This window comes from Falco biarmicus, chromosome 12 (genome assembly GCF_023638135.1).
Source record: "Falco biarmicus isolate bFalBia1 chromosome 12, bFalBia1.pri, whole genome shotgun sequence".
NCBI lineage: Eukaryota > Metazoa > Chordata > Aves > Falconiformes > Falconidae > Falco > Falco biarmicus.
In genome coordinates, this window is record NC_079299.1 from 5,368,135 (window position 1) to 5,394,130 (window position 25,996).

General features: G+C 51.8%; 1 protein-coding gene across 2 annotated transcripts in view; it reads right to left on the reverse strand.

Moving 5' to 3' along the window:
• Positions 1 to 25,996, reverse strand: part of GALNT14 (polypeptide N-acetylgalactosaminyltransferase 14) — a 100,663-nt gene that overhangs the window by 44,045 nt on the left and 30,622 nt on the right. The window contains exons 1-2 of one of the 2 annotated variants that reach the window (XM_056357624.1): positions 13,545 to 13,636; positions 12,938 to 13,024 (exon numbers count right to left, since the gene is read on the reverse strand). In XM_056357624.1, the coding sequence (XP_056213599.1) occupies positions 12,938 to 13,024; positions 13,545 to 13,630 (173 nt within the window). In that variant the 5' untranslated portion in view covers positions 13,631 to 13,636. Of the gene's footprint in view, positions 1 to 12,937; positions 13,025 to 13,544; positions 13,637 to 19,954; positions 20,125 to 25,996 lie in introns of those variants that run through there. The other variant, XM_056357623.1, reaches the window with a different exon arrangement.

The window sequence follows — 25,996 nt, forward strand, 5'->3', positions numbered from 1 at the left end:
CTCAGGCTCAGCTCTCACTTGCTTTGCGGAGCTGCAGGGACAAGCTATGAGAATTGCTCTCCCTGTGCTATTTATACACCGTTATCTCCCAGCCGTTCCCAGATGTGTGTCCTTCCACCGACTTCCAACACGGCATCAGGAGGGTCTCTGTCGAGCAAACAAGGGAAGCTATTTCTGGAAAAGAATGAAAGAGGGTGGAAAATACAAAGTCATCAATACTTATGTTATTACAATAGTTAAATACAGCGGCGGTGGATGCGGGCTGCATCACCCACCAGTGGGAGTGCTGGGGATACTGCGCTGGCTGAGCCTGCCAGCAGTGCAATGAAGGCTCCTCGTGCATGACAACTTGCTTTTTAAAACTCCAGATGTCTGTGCACCAGATCAGCCTGACTAAACAACACGCTTGTGGGAAACACTGAAATGTCATCTACAAGTACCTCTAGAGCTTGGTCACAGGCTCAGCGACTCGCCCCAACTTCTGTCTCATGAGGCTCGTTGCACCCCAAAGGTAGGACCGATGGCTGGGCTGCTGCTACGGCGCAGGCAGGGACCCAGCGGCACCTCTTCGCCCACGGGACCAGCACTGCACCACAAGTGGGACTCGCCTCCCCCAGAAGCCAGCCTGAAAAGGGTTACACTGAGCTGCTGAGGCTGCCAGGGCTCCTCTGGGGTCCCTACGTGGCCCTGACTCTGCCCTTGCCCAGGATTTTGCCCCTGGGCCCTTCCTTCAGGAGCCCTCCTGAAGTTTCTTCCAGGTGGTCCCTTTTTTTCTTTTCCCTTCCTTCCCCAGCATAACTGCGGCTAAACGTCCTGGCTCCCCAGAAGGCAGATTTCAGTTTAAGTTGTTGACTACAAGTGCTTTTTTGGCACTTGCTCGGGTAATAAAAACCACAGCTTGGAAAAGCATTAAATCCAGCATGTCCAGAATTATTTTGTGTGACAATTACATCTGGGGTAATTTCAATTTAATACCTCACTGCAAGTGAAAATTGCAGCATGCAGCCCTAAAATTGCTGTAATAATGAAAATAAACCCGCTAAGAGCTGCCTGTGCTACCTCAGGCTGTCACTGGATAAACGTTTTGTGCTGCTTATGGTATTCCATAGGTCACCCAATTGCCAACAAGAAAAAAAGCAGAAACAACACCCGCAACATTTTCAGGAAACCAATGAAAGTTTGAGGTTTTTATTTTTTTTTTTTAGATTGTTAAAAAAAAAGAAGAAGTAATAACTATATTGCTTACACTTGCAGTGTGTTGAAACTCACTGGCTGAAGTCATTTGAAGTTTCACGCTTTTAAACCTTGCGGGAGGACCGAGGAGCAATCTTAGCACAGCAAGCGCTAGCAGGAGCACTGCCAGGCTGAACTGCCTGCAACATGGGCTGCTCCACCAACATGGGCTGCTCCACCAGCTCACAGCACCCGGGGGGCAGGAGAAGACAAAAGCCAGGCTGGTTTGCCCTGGAAACCCCAGAGGGAGCATCCAGCTGGAGAAACAACTATTATTTCCTTCTGCAAACCCAGAAGTCAAACTTTCATCTGATGGGAGGTTTCACTTCTCTGTTTTAAGGTTATTTCCCATTCCAATTTGCAATCATTTCAGAATCGGGAAGTTATGAAAGAAGCATTCTGGCTGCGGACACCTTAGGAAGCACCCCTGGAAAATCCCAGCCTGGCCGGCTGCTCACAGTACTTCCTTCAGGGTGGAAGGAGCAGCACTTCTCATCTCCGTGTTCCCAACATGCCGTTATCAGCTCAGCAATAAATCACGGCGCACGCGTTTGAGGGGGCAGGGAGCAGGCAGCTGGAGCTCCCGCAGAGTCCTCACCTTTGGACACTGCAGTGATCCCTGCAGACCTCTGAGGTCCCTCACTCTGAAGACTTTTTTCTTGGTTTGCTTTGACCCTGGTGCTCCTGGCAAACGATGGGGTATCACATCCTGGTGGCTTCTGCCCACCACCACCCACGCATCCCTCAAAGTCCTCCTGATGGGCAACACATGCCTTCCCTGGACATTTCAACCCGCTTTACGTTTAAAATGGCAGACCTGACTCATAGTGCCTGCACCAAAGCAAAGCCCACCTTGGAAACACCACTATGCAGCACAACGGTAAAGACTAACAGCGTGAACAGATGTGGACCCCGTTCCTCAACCCCTCCTGGTCCACCCCTGGGCTCATCCAGAGCGTGTTTCCTCCTTGACACTTGCCCTCCTGTGCCCACAGAGCTGCACTGTGTCTCCTGAAACCCACTTCTCAGGCTCATCCTCTCCTGTGCCTCATTAACTTCTTCAAGAGGTTGCTACCCTCATCCCACTCCCCCAGCCTCCCCTGCCAGGCTTCTGCTCATTCCTCTTCTCTGCTTCCACAGCCATCACTTGCCAACAGCTCTGCTTTGAATTTTTAACGTTTTCCATGAAGTCCAAACCCTCCCTCAGCACAGCTCACCACTTTCAAAGCATCTCTGCATATTTATTTCCAACAGCCAGCTGCATCAGACAGAGCTACACCATCTTTCAGCGTCCTCCTGGCTCCTCTCTTCTCCTTGGAAAGACGTGGGAGAGCAGCCTCATCACCACACATCTAAACCAAGAGCACTGCGGTTTGTCCCCACGCTGGGCACTCACAGGGCTCTCCCTCTCGCAGAGGATGGGGACCTGCCACCAGAAACAGCATGGCTTCACACCGACAGACAAACCTACCAGTGCTTTGGGTTGCAGGTGACATTCCCCAAGTCTGCCCAGCTCTCCAAGCTTGACGGCTCTCTGGAGTGAGGGTACATGCAAGAGTCGTGTCACAGCAGCGCAGCTACTGTGAGCTGCACGTTAGAGACTTGGCCACCTCACCAGAAGCAGGGAAGAACTCGGTGAAGGAAGAGGCAAAAATAACAAGTCCTTTTAGCTCACAGAAAACATGAACTGAATTACACAATTGTCCACAGCAACTTCGAGGAAGGGTTAATACTAATGGCAAAGCTCTTGGCTCACGCTCATGCTGGAAGAAGAGACCATGCCAGCCTGGTGCCCACCTCTGAAGGTCCTCAGCCACTCAGGACCAGAGCAAGCCCTTGCTCCAGCCTGGCCTTGGGCTGCATCAAGTCATCCACGCCTGGGAGAAGCCTCTACAGATTTGCTCATGCTACACACCAGTCAGCCAACACTGCCTCGCAGGGGCCTTGCTGCCACCCCATACCCAGAGAAAGTGGTGGAGAAAGACCAGAGATGCTGAAAATGTGCCTGTACCTTACCAAAGGAACAGGAGTCAGTCTGCTTCTGGGCATGCGTGCAGCCCAGGAACGAAAAACAAGGAGAGCTTCCATTTCTCATTTTTACTTCTTATCATGAAAACCAGCTCGGCCCTCTCTGGTCTGAGCTGCTTCACCTAACTATAGCGGCTGGTGTCATCACTCTAGTTCCTCCCCCCAGGACCCCAGAAAAAACTGGAGCAAGGAGGGAAGAGATCAGAGCCCCAGCTGCCTTGCCCCAGCCAGCAGCAAACGTGCCCGGGTCCACATGCCTGCAGGGATGGCAGGACACCTGGGCACCTTGGTCCTACCTCTCAGGGTGGCATAGCCCCCCCCCCAGCGGGCAGCCATTGTGCCTAGACCCCTATCTTCAAACTGAAATAAAATTACAGGTGACTTCCATGAAAATACTCTAAAAACAGGGACCCTGGACATGTTGCAATTTAAGCTATATAGCAACGTATGTGCCAGCTCGTATGGAAACTGATGAGTTCACAGAGCTCACTGCTGGGCCGGGCCGTGCATGGTCTCACCTGACCTCTGGGGAGCATGGTCCCTGGCCTTTCCCCAGCTACCCCTGGCCTTTCCCCAGCCATCCGTGCAGCTCTCAGCTAATTCTCGCATGCATTAAACCCAGGGACTTGTGTCTGACTGCAGAGCACCTTTCAAAACATCATTACTTCACGCCCTCCGGAGATGGAACATCCAAGAAGCACTGTTGACATTACCGTCTCATAAGACAGTATAAATGGGATGTGACAATTCGGTATTTGCACGACCAGAGCACACAGGGGTCAGTGGCTGCCTTCATGACATTCACCTCCCGTCACCACCCTCAGTTCTTCTTGGCTCTCCCCCAAGCCATCCTTCCTGTGCATTACCTCGGAATATTTTGTCAGTCAGCTTTGAAAGACCTTCAAACTCCTACTTGGTCTTCCCAAGACATGCCAGCAGCTCCTCCTCCTTCTACAGGTATGCTCTGCACCCCCTCAGTCAGGATGAGGCTGCCCAGCAGAAGGCTGCCGATGGCCTGCCTTGCTGCACACCTCCAGCACCACCACGCACTGCGCTCTGGATGGCACCCGCGGCCATGGGACGGCTTGGGGTCAGGTCTGGGACAAAGTTCTACTGAGAAAGCTCTGGGGTTTCCTCCATAAAGCCAAGAGCTTTGATGCTGACTGCTCCGCAAGGACACACTACAATCCGAGGATGAACATTGCTGCTCAGAGCACGTATGTGACCTCTGTAGCACGACACAGCGAGCAGTGGCTGCAGGGGTTGCCACCAGCTACAGACCCTCTTCTGCCTGTCCTGGTGGCGCAGGTCCACCTTGGGTTGGCCATGAGCCAGGGCAGGCTGGTGCTACTGGAACACCAAAAAGCCTAGAACAAAGAATTGCTGAAAAACCAGCTGGAAGGCAGAGACTCTGGAAAGCAGCCATGTCAAAAGGAAAGAAGGATGGACCAGGAGTCAGATGTCAGCTGGTGATGCCACCTGATTGCAGGGAATGCCAGCCGGAGTCTGGCTGGCCCAAGTGAAAAAATACCCTTGAGAAAAGCTGGTAGGATTTCTCTGTGCTGGGCTGGCACACGCCTTGGGTCTGTGTTCCCAAAAAGGGACTGAAAAATCCCCAGGGGGGCATGCAGCAGCCTCAGCGATGCTGGGGGCAATCCAAAAAGGGGAACCTCTACTTGAGCAGATGACTTGGGGGCATGCAAGGGCTTCAGCAAGGGTGCAGAGGCACATCTGCAATGAACATGCAACAGGGGTTACCATCAGAGCTAACAAGAAATTATTCAGCAGGCTTTAGCCAGATGTAGTTGGGTAAAACTGTAAGGAAAACCATCAAGAAAACACTACCAGGGTGCTGAACCAGTTCTGGCTGTAGATTAGACTCCCAGAAGAACCTGTCCAAGTCCCCACCTCTCCCCTCCCACGCACATGCTACCACAAAAATACAAGAAAACAGGCAAAAGAGAAGAGCTCTCCCGATGGCAGAAGATGCAACCAGTGATGAAAGAGGTCTTCTCAGCCTCTGTGTTCTTCTGAAGTCAATGAGCTACCAGGAACGTGATGGTCACAGCTAGTGCTTGCCTGCAGGCAAGAAGCTCCAAGCCTCGGCAGGGACCACCACACACACTGCCCACCACCAGCGACACGCTGGCCTGAGAAGGTCAGCCTTCCTGGGCTGACAAAGAAGGACGTTTTTCTACACAGCTTCTGGAAACCCAAACACTTGTTATATTTGGTTAGTGCACAATTAGTATTTCCTCTAACTCCCTGTCTCTTTCAGTCTCTTTCTTCCTTTCTTTTCCCTGCAAGATAGATATCTAAAAATTTAATCAAACGGCTAAATTCGAAGAAAAGGGGAAATGCAAGAAAGCAAAAATAACCTTCTGTGCACATGATGAGCTGCTGCCTGCGAACCTCAAAACTAATGAGATGATGCATTTATAATTTATTAAAAATTCACTGGATTTTTGCTTTTGGAAAAGAGGGGAGTCAAAAAAAAAAAAGAGTACCTACTAACAAGGAAGGAGAGAATAACGTGGCTGCATTTAAAAACAAGTTAAACCAGATTGTGTGTCTTGATTTTTCAAAGCAGCTCATGAATAATTCATATTTCTAAGGCTCTCCACACAGACTCAGGATCTGCCTTGCTTCTTTAGTCCCTCCACCCTTCCTTCTTCAGAACTCAGACAAAAAGAAAAAAGGAGCCAACAAAAGTGAAGGGGAAAAAAAAGGCAAAAAAAAAAAAAAGAACCTTCTTTGTCTTCAGTAGAACGTTAAATTGTGGCCAAATTTCTGATGCCCGTTTTACCAGAATACAAGAGCTGACAGCAAATTTTTTCACCTGGTGAAAGGAAAAACAAAATCTGGCACCTTGCACCTTCCTGGAAAGCCACCAATCCTTTATTAAAGATCTTTAGAAGCCAAGATAACCTGAAACCATATTTCAGAGGGTCAGAACTACAGATGCAAAGATACATTAGGGAGGATGCTTTCTGACCAGAGCTTCCTGGCACCACATGGCAAATGAAAGCGGTGAAAGTCCCCATCCCCACAACCCCTCCTGAGTCGTAACTGGATTAGCACAAACCCAACTCCACTTTAAACATGCAGGGATCCACAGTGCTTACAGCAAAAATCCACCTAAATGGCCCCAAAACACTGCCTGTGATGGCCCTTTTGCAATGTCTGAGGGAGTAGGACTTCAAGGCGCTGAGTAGCCAAAAAACAAACAAGAGTTTGATGGAAGAAACTGTCTCATGGCCTTAATTATCAATAGTAGTGAGCCTCAGAGAATTAGTTCCATCACTTACTAATACTTGACTTCGATTTCAGCCTATGCAAACATATTGGGTCAATAGAAATACCGAGACAAGCACGAACGTTAAACAAACAACTTCATTCTGTCAGAATTACTTGGAGCAAGTTATCAAAGTAATCGATGGCACGTAATAACTGTAAGACAAGCGGTCAATATGTTATAGCAGTCAAAGGCAGAGGACGGCTCCAGCAGCGAGTGATCAATGGCACCCCAGGAATGCCAAAAGTACTTGGTGATGAAGCAATGTCCCTCACGAAGTCATCGGCGGGCCCTGGTATGGTTCAGGCGGGTGCAGCATCGCTCCCTGCGAAGGACACCAAGACACCAGGCTTTCTCCTCCCTGCAAAAGCCCCAGGATCTGTGCACTGCGGGGAAGGAGGCACATGGAGCTGAAAGAGGAGAGCTCACACCTCCACGGATTGATTGGTGTTGGCACCCCCGCCCTAACGGTCGTGTCCAGGGCTGCGGTCGATCCTGGTCTATCACAGACCCTCATCCCTCCCTCCACCGGGAAGAAGCCCCTCTCCCTGGCACAGTGACTGCCACGGCACTGCCACGTCCTCCCAGTGGCAGCTCCTGCGGCCGCCAACACGCACTGGGGCATCGCTTCTGCTCCAGCACGTTGCTTGTTCCAGAGGAGCCCAATATGTTCCTTTCATCTGATACTCAAAATCACTTGCTTTTAAATACAGCCTGTCATTTTCAGATGACTAGAAGCATCAAAATCATTTGAGATCTAAATGAAATTTCTTCCTTTTCAGGATGAGAAAAACAGATCCTTTTGGCCTTAAGTTTTCCTGTATTTTTACTTTTAGATTCACTGAGAGCTTTGCTTTTGGCTTATCTGGGAATTTCTATCTCCTGGCTTTTCTTTTTCTTAAATAACCAAAGAACCCAAACACGTTTATTCACTCAGATCTACTGAGCCCTGCCCACCAGCAAAGCCCCTAGGTTCAGGCTCCAGAGATGTGGCACTGACAGCACGGGCACAACCCAGGCGTGGGGAGCAGAGTGGATCCCACCACCCACTCCATCTCCATTCCCAGCTTCAGCCCCTCACAGGAAAGCAGCGGTGCCTGTGCCCACACACCACTCACCTTGAAACGGAGTGGTTCGTCCCCAGGGCGCAGCAACTGGCAGGTCATTGCCTTCTATTAAATTCCCAGCTCTCACCCCCTCTCTGTCCCCCACGGTGACAGGGACACGCAGCAAGATCACCCTGCCACAGACAGATATCTGGGGAATGAGCTTTTATCTCCGGGTGAACGTGTCACAAAAGTGGAGCTAATTAACTGGAGATCTGTTTTTGAAAAAGGTTAATATTTTATCACATGTCTTCTGTCTTGAGGAATAATTAGCCCTGGCAGCACTAGCTCTGCCGCTTCCCAAGGGACCGAGCGAGGGACCGGAGGCTGGAGAGGGACACGTGGCACTGATGGATAGACAGCGCCTCAACCCTGGGCTAGCAGTGCAGCTCACCAGCGGTTACTTCTCAACACAAACTAACCTGCTGTAGAATATTAAGAGGCAAAGCCCCGCTCCAAAGGCTGGGCGTGTTCTGCTTGTCCTATATATATATGCTCTCAGGTACAGGACACGCTTTAAACCAAGGCGCTGCAACTCAGCTAAGAGCTCTGGCACCAGAGCACCAGTGCAAGCCCCTTCTTCCCAGGCACCGCTGCCAGCACCAGCCTCAAGGCAGCCCCTTCCCTCACCGCTCTGATGCCCCGCTCTGCACAACACGAGGGAAATCCCAAGCGCTCCCCGAACTCCTCCACTCTACCAACAAACCTATTCCCACGGGGGAAACCGACGGCTGAAGCAGGTCCCCACGGGGGCTGCGGGGAAGCAAGCCCCCTCAGCGCTTGCAGAGCAGCCCTCATCGGGGGTACGGCGCACAGCACCTCTCCGTCAGGCTGCTGAGAGCAGGGCTGCGGTGCAAGCAGTGTAAGTGGAGGAACTGGAAAAGGATGAGGAAAGGGTAATTTCAGATTGACCCAGAACTATTTTGTGCATGCATTTCTCTCGGCAAAATGCAATGGATGGGTGGGGGGGAATTTCCAAAATGAAATCAAAACTGTGTCACGGGGAAACAAAACCAAAATAATTTAGATGAAGGAAATCCATCACTTGGAGAGGAGGAAGAAACTGCTTTCAGGTTTTTTTCTCTCTGAAACAGCAATTTTTGGCAGGCAAAACAGTCCAACCAAATCAAGGTGTCTTCCAGGGGAGGGACAGCTGGGATGGAGGCTGTGCCTGCTCCTGAGCGAGCTCCTCAGACACCTCTCGGAAGGACACCTGTCCTGTGCAGATGCTCTTCCTACCCAGCAAGGCACTGTGGGGCTAGGACAAGGGACAACTTGGAGAAACAAAATACAGCAGTAGGAAATTTAATATTATACCATGGTGTTTTCTGGAACAGTCCAGAGTCACCCCTACTGCCCAAAGCCAGGCTCCCAGACACCGAAGTCCTACAGGCTGCCCCGGTACCCACGCTGCCGACCCCTTTGCCCTGCAGACAACTTTTAGCCAAGAACACGCTGAGGAATCATTTCTGCTCGCTGTGCAGACAGGTGCCATAACTCACACTTCTAGCACAGCTCTTTCAGATATAACTAGCTTTGCCCTCCAGAAAAAAAGAAAAAAAAAAAAAAAAAAGGAGTAACAGCCACTTCACTGACACATCCTCCTGCATTCAAACCACCCGGCTAGATGTTGCCATCAGCTCCACATACAGTCTAGCTCACCTCAACTCCTTCCCAAGAGTTGCCCTCATCCTTCTCTCTCAAGAAAAAGAAAAGGTGGGGGGGGGGGGGAGGAATACCAATGCAAATCCACCACTGCGGAATAAACACTGTCACCTTTCCCACTCCCCTACAGCATCCATGATCGAGACACAACCAACCCAGCTCCTGAAGAAACACCAGCCTCCCCTTGCCCCTGCCCCAGCATCCTTTCCCAATTTTTAACAAAAGCCCCACAGCCTGCCTTTTCTCCAGGCAGCCCCTCAAGATACAAGACCGCAGCATCTCACAACACCTCACGTCCTGCCCCCTTGGTGACCATGACCATCCAGCACCAGTGCCCGTGACTGGGATCAGTTGAGCTGTGGTCCAAAAACCTGAACAGAGCCACTGTGCTGCCACGGTGAGGAAGACATAGCACCTTGAAATCAACAGGGTGGCAGTCCTTTTGCTGTGATTCAGTTAGCCTGGTGGTAATGAACACCCTCTGTCTCTGCCTCCAGCTCCAGGGAGTAACTGGGCAGGGCTGGGAGGGCAGAGGAGCATCACTGGCTGCCTTGGACATCAGAGCAAAATCTGGGGTTGGGTTGGGATGTCAGCACTTGCAAGCCTCTCTTCTCCTCAGGAAGGTCTGTGTAAGTCACGTGAGGTGGTTCAGATGTCGGTGAGGCTCAGGGAACACACTAATTCTCAGGACAAGCACCAGCAGCTCCAACATGGACCATGGCAGAAGCCCTGTCGCATCTGAGGAGGGAAGAACAGGCTCTTCAGGACAAGTGGATGTTGGGATGATGGTCTGGCCAGCAACATTGGCCAAAGACAGCCCCCAGCTCAGACATGAGCAGCCATCTCAGGGGAGATGTGACTTCTCTCAGTGCTCAAGCCCACTACAATCCCATTTCATGCAGACCCTTCTCATCAACTCTTCCTTCCCCCACCTCATTAAAAAAAAAAAAAAAAAGCTTCGGAAGAGGACATTACATAGAAAGATATTTGAAACAGATCATCGCATTCATCAGCTCTTGTCCCTCGAAGCCACCAGCCCCTGCCTCAGAAGCCATCAGGTCTAGCTGGCCTGCTCCTCAAGCCCTCCACCTCCTGGCAAGCTGCCCCACGGGCCGCAGACAGCAAACACAGGGCAGCAAATGTCACAGATGCTCTTGCATTCCCCATATGGGGATTTGGACAGACACCAGCTGTTTCCCAGGACTGTGTGTTTCCAGCCCAGTTCCCAGCCAGTAAGTCCCCAGAGACCCATCACGCTTCTTGGATATGCTCTCCAGAAGCAGTAGGTGCAGCTGCTGAAAAGAGGCACCTTACCTACTTCTTACCAGGTGTCCCCACATCTGTGCAAGATGCCAACTCCAGCAGAAGGAGGAGAACATGAAACACTGAGTTTTTTGCAGAGCTAAAATGGTCCAATGAATATGGAGTGCAAACTGTGGGATTTCTGTCTCTGACTGGAGTTTTCTCAAGCCTCAGGAGAGAGAAAAGTTTAGGAGTTCAGTTCCAGTGTGAAATGAGGAGTCAGGGTAACTTTTTTTTTTTCAATTTTTTTTCCCCAGCGTTCTCTGAGCAGAAGTCTGGATAGATTGCAGCCCTGCAGTCTAGGCAGGATTTAGCCAGGACCTTCCCCTCTTCTGTGAGGAAAGGCAAAGCAGATGGTCACAGTCAGTCCTCCAGCGAGTTCAGGCATCCCTAGCATGGAACATTTCAAACGATGGGTCCTATTCTCTCAGAGAAACGCAGATAAACCAAGAACCGCTCCACTGGAAGAAGTACACTGGGTTTGGATTTACACAAATGTAAAGGGAAAAGATGTGGAACTCTGTGTGCACAGCGTATTCTGAAATACCAGGGACTAAGACACACATGGAAACATAGGGAAAACACAGGGTGCTGCCTACAGCCCAGCCATTAAGGCGTTCTCCTTTGCTGATGTGGCCTGTAGGACAGGTCTGGCCAGCTGACTTGAGGAGACTCCATCTCCACAGCAGTCTGGGATGGATGCAGTGCTAAGGGCACCACATCTCGCACTGGATGCACTGCGGAGGATGCACGGCACGAAGCAGGGCATGAAGACAGCTGCAGAGCCCCACCAGCATGAAACACTGATCCTGAAATGCTGTGGGGGCTGCACTGGAGTCTAAGCAACCCCACCACTGTCAAAGCCTTGCAACGTCCAGCCAGAAAAAAATACATGAGTGCAGTAGTTAAGTGCTCTTAGATGATGAACCCCAAAAGGGGAGGTGAAAGATTTCCTCTCACTGCTGTCCCACCAAGAACGACCTAAGGCCACCAAACATACCAACACCACCCAAGCAGCAGCACACTCTTGCTTGTTAATCACATGGATGAAGATCTCCAGTCACCTCAGCAGTCGTTCATCAGGGCGACCCCACAGCGGTACACAGGTTTGAAACACAGATTTGCTGCTGACGTAAGAATCAATCCCGGGAAAGATGGCAGGCAGCGAGGACGGGAGGATGAGCCAGCGTGCTTCAGCGTGCACCTACCCCCCCTCTCAGTTAAATGCACTCACTATGACTGACTGGACAATTAAGCCCATCGCATCTGCAAGACAGGAAAGGCACGGGTAACACAGGCGCGGCGAGGACAGCAGCTCAAGCAGCTTCAAAGCTTGTTACACAAACACAGGCAATGGAAGGAGAAGTACTACAGACTGCGTGTGCCGCAATCAACGTCTGTCAGTTATGTCAGCTCTTACAAAGCGCTGGGCCAAGCCTGAGAGGCAGGAGTCCCGAGAGAGCTTGGTGTTTTCTGCAACAAGAGAAACCTGAGCTGATTTCATAGCTGACCCTGCTTCAAGCAGGAGGCTGAATCACGGACCTCCTGCGGTCTCTTCCAACCAGAATTATTCTATGATTTCATGAAGTGCCTGTTCCTGATTAATAGCTGTCTCGCTTTCCTTGCTTAGCTGCCAACAACTGCAAATCTCAGTACTCTTTGTTCTCTGTGCTACCTGAAAACAAGCTCTCTCGGTTTCCATCACATACCTGTTCCCCAAACCTCTTTGGAGTTTCAAGTTTAAATTCACCCAGAAGACCAAGGGCAAAATGCCACTATGTGTGGTGAGCCCTCCAGATGGATTGAATCCACAAAGTGCAGAACTGAGCTCTCGCGAGTGAAAGACGCTGATTTTGGTCCACCTACAGTCACAGCGGGGGGCAGGTTTAGCCAACAGACACACAAAAACTTGCGCTGGCCCGAGAGTGATGGGCAGCAAACTGACCATCACAACCATGAGATGCTGGTACAGCTGTCTGACAGGGGCTAGAAGGCCAAAATATCTAGTGTGTGGTAGTCTGGGGGACACAGCATATACCCTCACTCAACCTATGCCTCACCCTTCAGTCTTTGGCTAGATGGGACCTTCCCAGTTTGCATCCTCTAAACTGCACTTCAGGCTTCACGCTTCATTCAAAAGCTTCAGCTCTCCAGCCACACACGGGTCCAAACTGTGAGTGTGAGCACATATAAACTGTACTACAAAGGTAAAGATAGTGGGTTTTGATAAGGGGAGCATCATCTGGATCTTTTGTCAGCAAACTGCAAATTTTCCCAGCTAGGGGAACTGACCATGCTAGCAACCAACCTGTACAGCAAAGGTCTGAATTCCTGGAGGCCAGAAGAGCTTGGAAACAGGGCAACTATGACAAGAAGAGATAATAACGACAGTTCCCTGAAAAATAAAATAAAACCCAGCATCACAAGACGATCCCCTCTTACATACATGGTATGGCTGGATCTCAAATGGTCAATCTGTGGCTGGTGATGGGGGGCGGGGGGGGAGGGGCTGAGCTGGCTGCCTAAAGCTGTCTCTCTCACTGACTTTCAGCTGCCCAACTGCATTAGCAGAAGCTACAGAACATATTAAGATACTTTCCTTCACATCACCAGCCTGCGCTAGCTATTTCTACCATTGTCACAGGGTTACCAGGCTGCACAGAAAAGGCATGAGCAGTCCTCTCTCTTGAGACGTTGCCCAGCCTGTGAAATTTTCAGACTTGGGCCACAAAGGCCAGCTGACTGATGGCAGAAACACAACCTTGGCCAATGCAGGTGGTTCTGGTTTATCCCCAAGACACCCGATAACCCCTGCTCTACTTGATGGACTATTCTCATATCTTCCCCCCGCCCCGCCCCCGCCCCGAGATCTCAGCCTAAGGAGGTGATGGAAAAACCCAGTGCTGAGCACTAACCTCTTGAGGTCTGGTGTCCAAGAGACTAAAGCAATCATGCTGTTTCCTAATGGAAATACTTTCATCGCCGATGTGTTTTCCACCATTCGTTTGTGCAACTGCTCGCCCGCAGGGTCATGCTGTGCACTTGCCTGTCATTAGAAATAAGGAGACCAAAGGCAGGGGGTTCCCAGATTTTCTCTTACCGGCTAATTCAGCCTCGGAGTATGTTCTGCAGGCGAGAGACCCAGGGACAGCTCTTGCGCATACAGGACTTCACTGAAATGTCATAAATCTTATTTTGCAATGCAATCACAAATGCCCCAGCTCTACCCAGAGAACAGTGTAACAGCTGGAATAAACAGATCAAGGGAGAGAAAAACTCTTTGGGATATCGCTGGCAGTCACACAGCAGCTAATAATGAGCCCCAAAAGCAAGACCCGCCACCCCCTTGCATGCAGCCACCCCCAGCCCACACAAGGTGCTGCCAGCCCGCTCTCCCCAGGGCATCCTGCACTTCTCACGGGGGAGCACCCACACAGGGACCCCCAGCCCACACAAAAGGGTGCAGGACAGAGAAAAGCCAGCAGTATGCACACAGGGCTGCATGAGGACACCTCCTCCAGCTTTCACCAATGCCAAGTCTGGAGATGTGATAGCATTTGAGCACTCCCTCTCCACCATCCTCATCACCTGGCTCCCTTCACCCTCATGGACAGAGCTCCATCCACCTCCACCACACTCTAAGCACCTCTGCCCAGACACCCCACTCCGTGCTGTCCCACCACCCCTATGCCCTGACCAGATGCACCCAGCAGCACCAGGCACAGGGAGACCACCCGCACCCACACCTGCACCCACGCCACTTCTTGCCCTGGTCTACAACGCAGCATATCCAGAGTCAGCAACTCACAAGACACTGCCTGAATAAGCAAATTTTAAAAATAACAGAATCCCTTAGGACTTAGTCTGCATTACACAGCAAACTGGATTAGCTCAGCTACAGTCCAGAGGCCACATTGAGAAATGTATGGAGTCAGCAAAGGGAAAGGCAGCAGCAGACCAGGAAAACCTCTAGGTTCAGTTCTGCTCTCAGCTGTTCAAGGTCCACCCAAGTACCCTCCCTGCAAACCTTCCCTCAGATTCAAAGTGAGTTTGGCCATCTGCTCGGTACCCACCTGCTAGTGCAGGTCTAATGTTCAGGTACCGCTGAGGATGGCAGAGCAGAGCCCCACCTCTGTTCCACCTGCGGAAAAAGATGTGCTTTTCCACACGTGTCGTTCTCCAGACACTGAGTTCCTCCTTTGGGGACTCTCAAGAAACCAGGCAAGAAAGATAAGATGCCTAAATCCCTGTGTGGGGTACAAAATGAACTTCTAGCTGGTGAGACACAGTGCTCTTGATTCATCTCAAAGTGGTTTTGGTCTAGCAGGCAAGGAAGCTGATGGAAGACAAGGCAATGCAAGAAGTCTAAGGGGATCATAAACACGCTAAGGCAAAGGCAATGCTATCAAAATCTACTTTTCTCCTCTTTGACTCTTCACTTCCCAGAAGGTACTACAATATTTTCAGTGCACTTGACTGCTTGCCACTCCTGGGATGCAATCATCAACTCAGGCAGAAACGGAGCCACTTCAAAGCCTGCATGCGATACAGCTGCCCTCACACAATCTGCACGCGGACATCTACGCATGCTGTCACGTGCCATGCGCCCAACACCTTCACATGGGACATGGGGACATGCGGAGGGTGTGCAGTGCAGAGATGCATGCTCAGCCCCACATGCCCGTGCACACAGGTACCACACCTGGCAGAGGTAGGACCGCCCTTGGGACCATGTGTTCCTCCCAGTCATCTCCACGCACAGCACAGCTGGATATTTTTGACTGCCCCAACTAGAGCTGCCCCAACACGCTGCAGGTGCAGCCTCTGCATCCTTGGGATGTACACTGCAATTAACGGGTGAAAATGACACCGCAGCGCGCAGTGCTTCTGCTCCAGGGCCAAACTCCTGGCACTTCTGGACCTTGAGAATGCAAGACAGCAGCTCTCTGCCCCAAGGGAACATCACAGGCATCATCTCTTGCCATCCCTCCGTGAACAGCCCCTATGGCAGAGCAACCAGCCCTGGGCAGCTTTCCTACCCAATGGACACTCTCCAGCTGGCACCGCCCGGGGGTTCGAGCACAGAAACCTGGAGGAAATCTGACGGTGTGTGCTGTTCCCCTCAAAGGGAACAGGACAGACTACGAGGGCAGAGCTGTTCTGTGGGGCGTACGCTGGCATGACCAGGGCTGCCAGGATGCTCTCACCTTCAGCAGAAGATGCAACGCCTGATCCTCCTGTCTGCCAGTATCCCTGCCAGCCTCGCATCTCAACCACAACTTGATTTTAGCAGCTGTTTTCTCTCTTTCAGATATGCACATACGCACACAAACGCACGCGCTCAAGCAGCTGTAAAATTCAAGCTTAACTGGGTAGGTAGAGCCTCTTGTAAAGCACTTGTAACTCGGGGAGGGAGGGAACTTACTGCCTTACACCGGAATTTGAGAGGGCTCCATCCCTGGCCTCCTTGCTCTACCACCTCTGCAGACAGCACTACTAAACTCCTGTCAGTGCTGCAGAGGGAAAAAGCAAGAAGAACAGAGGAAAACAGGCAGCGGAGGATGCCTGAGGCTGGCTGACGTGATTCGCAATAGGCAAGTCTGCTAGAGGCTCTTACCTTTCCTCTCCTCCAGCCACTACCCTCTCATCTACCCTCTTTGTTCCCAAATTCACCTCTGGTTCGCCACCACCAGTGAGCACTAACGGCAGCTCAGGTCGGTGCCGGCCACAACTCGTGGTCCCAGCCCAGCCTGGCAGCCACAGCAGCATCTGCACATCTATTAAACCCAACGAAGCATTTGGGAGGCGGAGGTCAGCCCAAGCAGCATATGGAGTAACCGCGTGGTGAATACCGGCCTCCCTGGGAGCTGTCTGCCACAGATGGAAAAAGCCCGGGAGCCATCATGACAAAATCTTCTGGCTGGGGGCGACGCATCCTCCCTGTTGGCTTTCCAAGCCGCTGAGCAATACTGGAAACCTCAGCTCCTCTCCCACCCCCTGGCCCCATGCGCACGCCTGGCACTGACTCACTCGCTGCCGTTTGCATCCTGCGGTTTGCTGGTGGGAGTTGCAGAAGGTGGGATGTGGCGATGAGATAATCCCAGTGGCATGTGGCTACCGTGGGAGGGGGACTAGCCACCTACACCAGCAGCACAAGCTGGTTGCGCGTGACGTGGATGTATCACCTAGATCTGGGTCCAGCCTGCTGCTGTAGTCACGGGGATTTTTTAACCTCGATTCTTGGTGGGGATGCGATATACCACCATACAAGGTCCTGTCCTGGAGAAAGACACCCTTTTACGTGGTCCAAGGGTTTAGTCAACGTGCAACCAGGAACACAGTTAACAGCAGCAAAGCACAGGCAGGTCACCAGGAGTGATGCTCCAGCTGTGAGATCTCCCAAGCTGAGCAACATGATGCAGTCCACAGAAGCCACATTTCCCTGGCTCACATCACCCACAATCCAAGCGCGACCTCACAGCCCCATGCTGGCCAGAGGCAGGCAAAGACAGCCACCACAGTTTCTGCAGCTCCAATTCCTCGTAGCACTGCAATTCATCTCCATCTGAAACTATTCCACTGGCTGCAATTTAAAAACAAAATCAATCCAGCAAACATTGCTAAGCAACTGGCTGTCAGTGCCACATCCCACCCCGCCAAAAGTATTTGCCCTCTCCATGACCTTCTGGCAAGAATATTGCTGCTCAGCACTTGCCAGATTTTGTATATTCAGCTATTGTTGGCAAGTCCAGATGCTTGGTTGGATTAGCAAAGAGAACCCCAGGAAATCTTCTGCAGCCATCCTGGTGAAAAACGCCGCACAGAGAGGCTGTAAGGAGCAGCAGCCCCATGTTCCAGGCCCTAGGGTCAGGACTACGCGGTGCTGACCTTGAGGCATTACCCTGGTCTGCAGGTCTGTGGGTCTCGGTGCTGCCACGCATCGTAGAGGGGATAAACCATGGAGAGCAAACACACTGAAAACCTGGTTGCAGAGCAGACCAAGCCACTTTGGGCACCAACATCTGGCTGAGAAGCTGAAGGAGAACCTGCTTGCCCATGGGGATGAGCTAAAGAGGTGGGTGAGACCCTCTCCAAAGCCTTCTAACTCCTCGCGTGAGCCGGGCAGGAGCCCCTTGGCATTGTGGTGCCCTTGGCATGGGGCCCGTGCTGGGATGTACCTTCCTCCAAGGTCAGCTGGAACAGAATTGAGGTCTGACTGTTTGGACTTGCTCTCAAACAAGCAAGCCTGAGCACTTTCAGTCTGGCTCGGACAAAGCAGCCTAAGCCAGGTTTACCCTTCAAAGCAAGTCTCTAAGCACAGCCTCCAGCAGGTCACGCAGCATGAACCCTGGGGGTTTCTCACAGGAGCCTGGACCATGGCATTCTGCCCTCCCCTTCAGGGGAAAGGCCTCTCCTGGTCAAGCCCACGCTGGATTCTTTTGGACAGCTATCAGGAATTTCTCCCTGCTCCAAGAGCAGGCCATGCTCATCCATGCTTTCCCACCCAGCTCTGCTGGGCAATCCAAGACCAGCTCCCAGGTTGCACAGCAGTGCCCGAGCATCGCCTGCAGCAGCTCCTGGGACACCTGTGCTGTGAGAAAGGATTGTCTTTCCAGAGACGGCTTAGCTCTGCACCTTCCTCTCCCCCTCAACCACCATGCCCAGACCCTTCCCCCCCCTCCCTCCTCCCCACCAGCCCCTGCCTCCCCCCGACCTCCTGGCAGCCCCATTTCCACCGTGGCTGCTCTAATGCTCAGTTAATGGTGCATCATCCACAGCATTGTTCAGACATATTCAATAAATCAGAATCCAATTACCGGGTTAAGGAAATGGGAAGCAAATGCAATTAGCCCCAGCCCCTCCCACATGCTGTGCCCTCGCTTCCTCCATTAGGAGAACTTTTCTTTCACCAGAGCACTCAGCACCGTGGCCGCCCACCCAGGAACAAGGTGGCTGCCACCACGCAGCGGGGGTACGGCGAGGGGGCAGCTGAGTTGATCTTCCCTTTTAATAGGGCAGATGGTTAATATCCCTGGCATTAATTCTCTCCAGGAATAGCACGCTCGCTCTCTGCTCAGCTATAACAGGCGTCCGTCAGAGCTGAGAGATCCCCTCCGGAGAAAGGAGCATCTGGTCCTTACTATGAAAAGGAGCTAAAAGAATAAATAAATAAGCACATCGCTTGCTATAGTGCTGGAGAACTGGTGCTGTTGAAGCATTTCAGCCTAAGTGCTGCATTTTGACTGGAAGAGGGGAAATTCAGAGTCGGGAGTTGAGTCTGAGCTGGGAGCAAGGAGCAGCCCGGGCAGCCAGTGCCAGGGCTGGGTCCGGCACTGAGCTCCCACCGGAGCAGGACCCCCCTCAAAGGCAGCAGTGGGGGGCTGCTGCCAGCGGGCTGGGATGTAATGCCAGGCACAGCTCCTCGGGAAGGGCTTGCACCGGCTCTGGGCTGGGGACTGCCGGTGGGGGCCAGGTATATGCTGTGCCTGTGGACAAGGAGAAAAACCGCTTGAGGGAACTTTGTGGGTGTTTCCCAGACCGGTGGGACACTCCAGCATCGCTCCATCCAGCAGACTAACAGTTAACCCCATCAACCAGAAACAGCCTGCAGCTGCAAAGGGATGCGTTTGGAGAGGGGAGGGAGGCTGCAGCTTGCTCAGGGCAAGCCGTGGTGCACCAAAACTCCCACCCTGCCCTTCTCACACTGACAGCAGTAAGGGAGCGCGGGTCCTGCAAGGCAACCCTCGCTGCACCCCTCCCTGTGTCTCCCCAGAGGTCCTTTGGGTGCCGAAGGGTATTTTTGATCCCGATGGTGCTGGAGCGGCTGGTAACCCAACAAGTTCTTACCTTCCTCTCTCCCTCACTCAGCAAAAGTCCCTTATTCCCCACATTAACCTCTCTCTCTACAGAGCAAAATAAGTCCTCAACAGTTATTTTATCCCCCTTGCACCATCTCACTGAACCCTCTGCAGAGCCAGAGTTCCCAGCACTGGTGAAGGCTTTTTGCCCATCATGGAGATGCACTTTCATACACCCATTACTTTTTGGAAGGAAAAAAGGAAGAGGCTTTCCCTTTCTTTCCCTATGGTCTTAATTAATAGGTTTAGAACATCCAGGCATGCCAAGAAATGAAGCACATTGAAAGAGTCAATCCTAAAAATACAACGCAGACAGAATCAATCCCAAGCACACCCGCTGGGCATGGGTGAAGGCCCCAGACCCACCTAGCATCCCAAAACCACGGCCCTGAAGAGGAACGGGATTATCCACCCATGTAATGAAGTTTTGTGAGGAAGCTGAGGAGAAACCAGGGGGGAGGCAGAACCTGTGGTGGCGGGTGTCGCGGACGGCACGGTCACTGGGGATCCTCTCGCTCTCCCGCTGGTTAAAGGCATGGAGCCGGTACGGGTCCTCGCCGCCCTTCCACCTGCGGGCGCTCAGGTACCTCCGCTCTTCAAACTGATCCCAAAGGTCGTCCCAGTCCACGTCCGAGCCCTGCACACACAAAGTCAGCCCCATTAGAGACAGGAGAGACCAGAGGACGCCTGACCCCATCCTGGAGGTCCGCCCCGGCCCCGCCGGAGGTCGGTAGCCCTCTGGCATGGGCAAGCATCACCACAGCAGGCTAACAGGGACCCTCATTAGTTGGGGGATTTTTGTTCTTAGATCTTCAAACGGTGTGTTCTAAGACAGCCTGCTGATTTGACTTGAAAATGACTGATCTGAAACCGAATTCAGGTCTCTGGTGGATACTCCTCTCAAACAGCACGGTCTCAAGGAATATAAAAGCGCAAAGATCACGTTAGGCTTTTAATTTCTCTCCAGCCAAAAAACAAAGGTATTTTACACCACACGCCCTGTCGCCCCTGTAACCCTTCAGGTGTGAAAGGGCCATCACACAGCAGCAGTTTCATCAAGCACAATCCAACATTTCCACAGCCATATCCTGGCTCCAGAGCCAGCTCCAGCAATGGGACCCTGGGAGAAGGGGGCCGTCACCCTCCCAGCCCATCTCTGCCACAGAGTCTCCCACCGAGGACTTCAGCCCTAACTGCAGGGAGAAGAGCAGGCAAGCACATGCCTGTGTGATCCCCCCATCTCCAAAAGGATGGAGGAACTGCATTTTGGGGTTACCCAGCAGCTCCGACAAGCCATGAGGGGTTTAAGCATCCCTGGGCGGCTTGGTGTCATCAGCGGGTTCAAGCATCCCTCAGCAGCACGATGCTCTCAGGGGGTTTAAGCATTCCTCGGTGGCACGGTGCCTGAGCCAGCAAGCACAATGCAGCGCCGATAAGATCTCATCGTTACAGCAGCCCAACCTCTTTGATCTCAGCCTACCTGTAACACGGAGAGATGCAAACATTTACAGACATCTCAGCCCTAAAGAAAATTGTGATCTTATCCAATAATTGATCTTTTCTTCTTCATTTCATTTTTTTTTCCCCTCCTCAATTCACACCATCTCAAAGCCGATTTTGCCTGCTAATAGTGCAAAATGAAGCTTTTGAAATGGGCGATTTTTATCCTGTAATTGATTTTACTCGCATCTGGCAGCACATTTTCTTTACTCAGAGGAAGGGGAGGACAGAGCACCAGCTCCTGCAAGTGAACCATGGCAGGATCAAGTCAGGTACCTCCATCCACACGATGCCCCACACCACCCTGGGTCACCGTGACACAAGCACCCCCAAAAAGCCAACAGAGCCCAGGGATGGGATGCAGGGGCTCCAGACACAGGGTTGTATTCATCCTGCCCTAGTGTGACCCCACAGCCTTTCTCAGGAGCAACTGCAGCACTTACCCCAGTGCAGGGAAGATCAGAAGAAAGCCCCGAGCCACCAGCTGTACTGGGAGAAAGTTATTCAGGACTGGGAGAAAGTTATGAAACCAGTAAGGTCACTGCAGGAGGTTTACGAGGGGGATGTATGTAACCCGCCTGCCAGCTTTCGGGAAGACTGATGTACACAGGGTGATAAATATTGCTTATGCTTTTTCTAGGGCATCTTGCAAAATGAGATTTACTGCTGCAGTAAAAGACCAGGGAGAAGTGAGCCGATCGCATCACGGAGCCACCGACAGCCTGGCATTTATAAGATCTCACGATGACCCCGGGAAGCCTGGAGCCATTAACACAACTGCCGCCAAGCTGCGGTCCCTAAATTTTAATGCTGTGAAGAAAAGTAAAAGTTGGTTTTATCAAACTTAATAAGAAGAGAAATGGTTTTTAAAAGTGGCCACGTAGCACTTAAGGCTGCCGGATGTGTGTATACACATTTTTGTTAATGTCAGTTAAACACAATAGCCTGGAATCAGATAGAAGGGTGCAGTCAGGCGAGCATCCGACGGCTGGAGCAGGAGGGCCGATGGATTCCCATGGCTCCAGGAAAACTGGAGCTTCTACATGTGCTGCAAGGGCAGCAGGGCTCTGGCCAGGCCAGGAGAAGCAGGGAGTCAGTGCAGAGAAGGGTCCCGGGACATGCTTTGAGGTCTGGGATGGCATTTCCCCAGCATTCATCTAACCCCACTACCATCCTCTTACTGGGGGGTCCCAGCAGTAAGTGGATACGTGGACAAATGCCGGTGCTTTATCCCATGGCATTTGCTTCTCAGCCTGCCCTGGATATACCTCTCATCCAAGGGTTGCATTCTTGTTTCACACCCCAGTGAATAACTAATACCCCTGTGAAACCTCCACCTGAAAGGTATCAGCCCACCTCGACTCACCCAGACTCTCCTTTTTCGGTTGAGAAAAGCTATCAGTAGGATGGTTCCTAAATATCAGGTAGCTAAGTAAGTAGACATCTGAGATCAAGAGCAAACTGATGCCAAATAGATATTACAGAGTTATTTTAACCACTATCTGGCCAAGAAATAAGCCCAGGGATTCTGTTAACTTTCTCAGCCAGAAGCAGATACCCAGGTTTGGTCATTTGCTCTCAATCCACATCTCCTGTCCAGATCTTTTGGGTGTTTTTCAGGTTTCCATCCCAAGCTTCCCTGCAAGGGTAACCAAAACTGGAGCGGGATGCTTGGACACAGGTGCACACCAACCTCTGCAAAAAAATACCTGTGCAAAGCAGGGAGGGAAAGTGAGGCAGCATCCTCAGATGAAAAGCTCCCAGCTATGCAGGTGGTGGGAGGCAAGAGACCTCCCTGACCCGCACACGGGGACTCACCTGTGTCTCTGTGCCCGATCGGGCACAGGGAATGCGAGTTAAGGCATAAGGAGAAATCCCCTTCGCTCACCCAGGGGCAGCACATCAGTTAGGGGTTACTGGGTAAGGTCTTCATTATAGTATTTCCGCCACGTATTATCACGTCTTCCTCACACCAGAATTGTGTCTTGGGAGTTATTTAACTGATGTGCAGAAATCTAAATTTAATTTATTATGATCTAACTCACTTTAGAAGCCAAATTACCCTGCACTAGAAAAGGATCAAGTCAATACTCCACTTGCCTTTCTATTTATCTTCTACAGGGTTCCTCTCTCCAAGTTTCATATTCATTTTCTCCCATGTACTAGTAATAAATTTTCATTTTTTTTCTTGGAATTAGGTAATTTCTCTTTCAACGTTGCAGTTTAATGGCTGGCATTAATTATAGGAAACACAGTCAGTGCTTAAAAGAGTTTGAGAGACTCAATGATTCTGCAGGAAAGAGAGGAAAAAATATCCAAGGGGGTAGCTGGCTGCTCTTGGCAAACAGGTGCCACCTCTGCCAACACCACGTTCAGGGGGGTCCTCAGGGGTGTCAGCGAGAGGCACCCCTCCACACAAAGAGACACGGACAAAACTGATTGCAGAGAGCAGATCCCATCTCACGCCAGCATCCAGCCAAGGGCAGGGCTGCCCTCATCCTTTGCCAGCTCTCTAAATCCACCCCCCCTAAAACCGCTCGCAGCCTCGCCGGCAAAGGGCAAGCAGCAAACCCCAGAGCAAGCACAGAGGCAGCTTTTCACCGCAACTGTACAGTAAGGATTGAAAGCCTCTAGGTGCAAAGATGTAATTCATCATCTGCCTCTTAGATCATGGCTCAGAAACAAAAAAAAAAAGGGGAAAAAAATACCAAAACCAAAAAAAAAAAAAAAAAAGGAAGCAGTGCTGCGGGGGGAGAGCGGGTCATTAGCAGTAAAACTACAATTTTCTGGCAACTGCTAATGCCTTGTTTATGTGGATTTCTGCGAATATGACATTTTAATGGCATAATAATTGTGTGATTACAGTACAGCAGGGATCGCTGGAGCGGGAAGGAGGAACAAGCAACCCAGCTGGCTGTTGCTGCAGGCCCACAGCATCCCCACAGGATGCTCTGCTCCCCCCTGCCCGCAGCCCCCAGTACCCCTCGCCGGCACGGGAGCCCGGAGCAGGCTGGGTGCTGGGCAGGGGATGGGAGCCCGGAGCAGGCTGGGTGCTGGGCAGGGGCAGGCGCAGCGAGGCAGCCCAGTGGGGAAAGGGCGTTTTGGGTGAAGAGCCTGGCCCAAGCAGAGCCAGCGGTGACTGGGGATGGGCACATCGCACCCGTCCTCAGGGCCAGCCTGCAGCTGCCCAAGAAGAAAAGGAGTGGGTAGTGCGAGCCAAAACCGGACTCTGATTCACTTTTTTCTTTTGTGGCACTGTTTTAAAATAGAAAACTTAAGCCTTCGCTAAAATAAAAGCTGCTTCCCTTTTTGGGGCTGCTGACTGTTGCCATTAGACCAGGGTGACTTGGACCGGCACCACAAGCATCCTTTCAAGAGGCAGCAAACCCAAGCCAGCCCGACAGGTTCACCAGGGAGCCCGTCTTTGGCCAGGCAAAGGGGTTCTGCCTGTGCCGGTGCAACGATGACCCCAAGGGGGTCTGGCTGTGGCCAAGTGTGCCTCTACCTTGGCCCCACACACACCTAGCTTTCCCTAGAAAATCTCCTCCCTACATAATCCCTGACCAAGCACTCACTGCTGAGCCTCTGTCCTGCCTTCCCTGGGATTCAGGCATTACAGAAAAACAGGAGGAAATAAAAAAAAAAAACAAAAATGCACCAGCCTAGCAAAATCTCCAATAAACAAGCAAAAACTCTAGAAACTTGGATGCCACATGGCATGCTGCTGCTTGGCCGCCCTCAGTTGATCCTCTGTGTGCAGAGGGCTGGAGCACGTGTGCGTTCGGCACAGCTCGGGGGCACGGGAGGCCGAGGGCAATCTTTCAGCAGGAATTGCAACCAGGCATTATAGAAATTGGATTTAAACTTCTCACTGAAGCGCAGGGCCCCTGCAAGCAGGAGGTTCAATTATAGAGCTGTTACCAGCCAAGGCGCTAATGCCATCTGAAAGGATTATACTTCAAACAGGGTAGGGCTCATCCCTCCTTGTCCCCCCGTGCCAGTGCGAGCACTAAGAGGGTCAGCAGCCCCAGAGGGGAGAGAAGTTGGGCAGCATCACGCTGCCTCTGTCCTCTTCCCTGTCTCCCCAAACAGCCCAGATGGAGAATCGAGGTCCGAGATCCTTCAGCAGAGCTTTGGTGTAGTCTTCTCGACACCAGCGCCCAGTGGCTTGGCTTAGCCCCGTGCACTGTGTTGTGTGCCCCGATGGCCTCATCCCCAGGATACAAGGGGGAGGGAGACAGAGCACCACAGCCATGCTTTTTGCCCCGTCCGAAGAGCGTGTGGCAGTGCCAAAATCAGGCTGTGGGTCTCTGCAGAACAGGTTTCGTACCCCTCCTGCAGCACATCCTCCCCTGCATCAGGTACCACTTGGCAGCAAACCTGCACGGCCTATGGAAGGGTCACGTCCCCACGCCAAACTGCACAGCCCTCAAGCCAATCAAGCACTTAAACACAAACTTAAGTGACTCCAGGCATTTGGAGGAGCCCACAGAAATCCCTGTTTAAATGCTTGAAGTTAAGTACTTGCTTAAGTGCTTCACTGGCTCGGTGCCGCCTTCTCCAGCTTTGTGCTAACAGCAACCATGCAGTGGAAACGGAGGTAGCTCTGGGCTCCAGCCATCATCCACCCTTAATTAGTCTTCTGCCCTGGGGGGATTTTAGCTCCAGCTCCTTTATTTGAGGGCTGTGAAACTACTCCTCCTCTTGCCCAGCTACCTGGGCACAACGCTCAGGCGCTCCTTGGTGGCAGCTCCTGCGGGACCCCATGGGGGTACACAGCAGACCCATGTCTGCCAGGATCCCACCCTTCCCCAAGGAGGACCAGCATCTCCCACTGCTCAGAAGCGATTCACTGCCTCTCAAGAGAGACTTGCAGATCTGAGTCTGCTCTGACCCCCCTTGCTGGGGGAAGAAAGAACGAAATTTTTTTTTAAAAAAAATCAAATTAAATATTAATATGGATACCCAATTAAAGCAAAGCACTTCTTCAGCAAAGCCTGTCCTGCAGC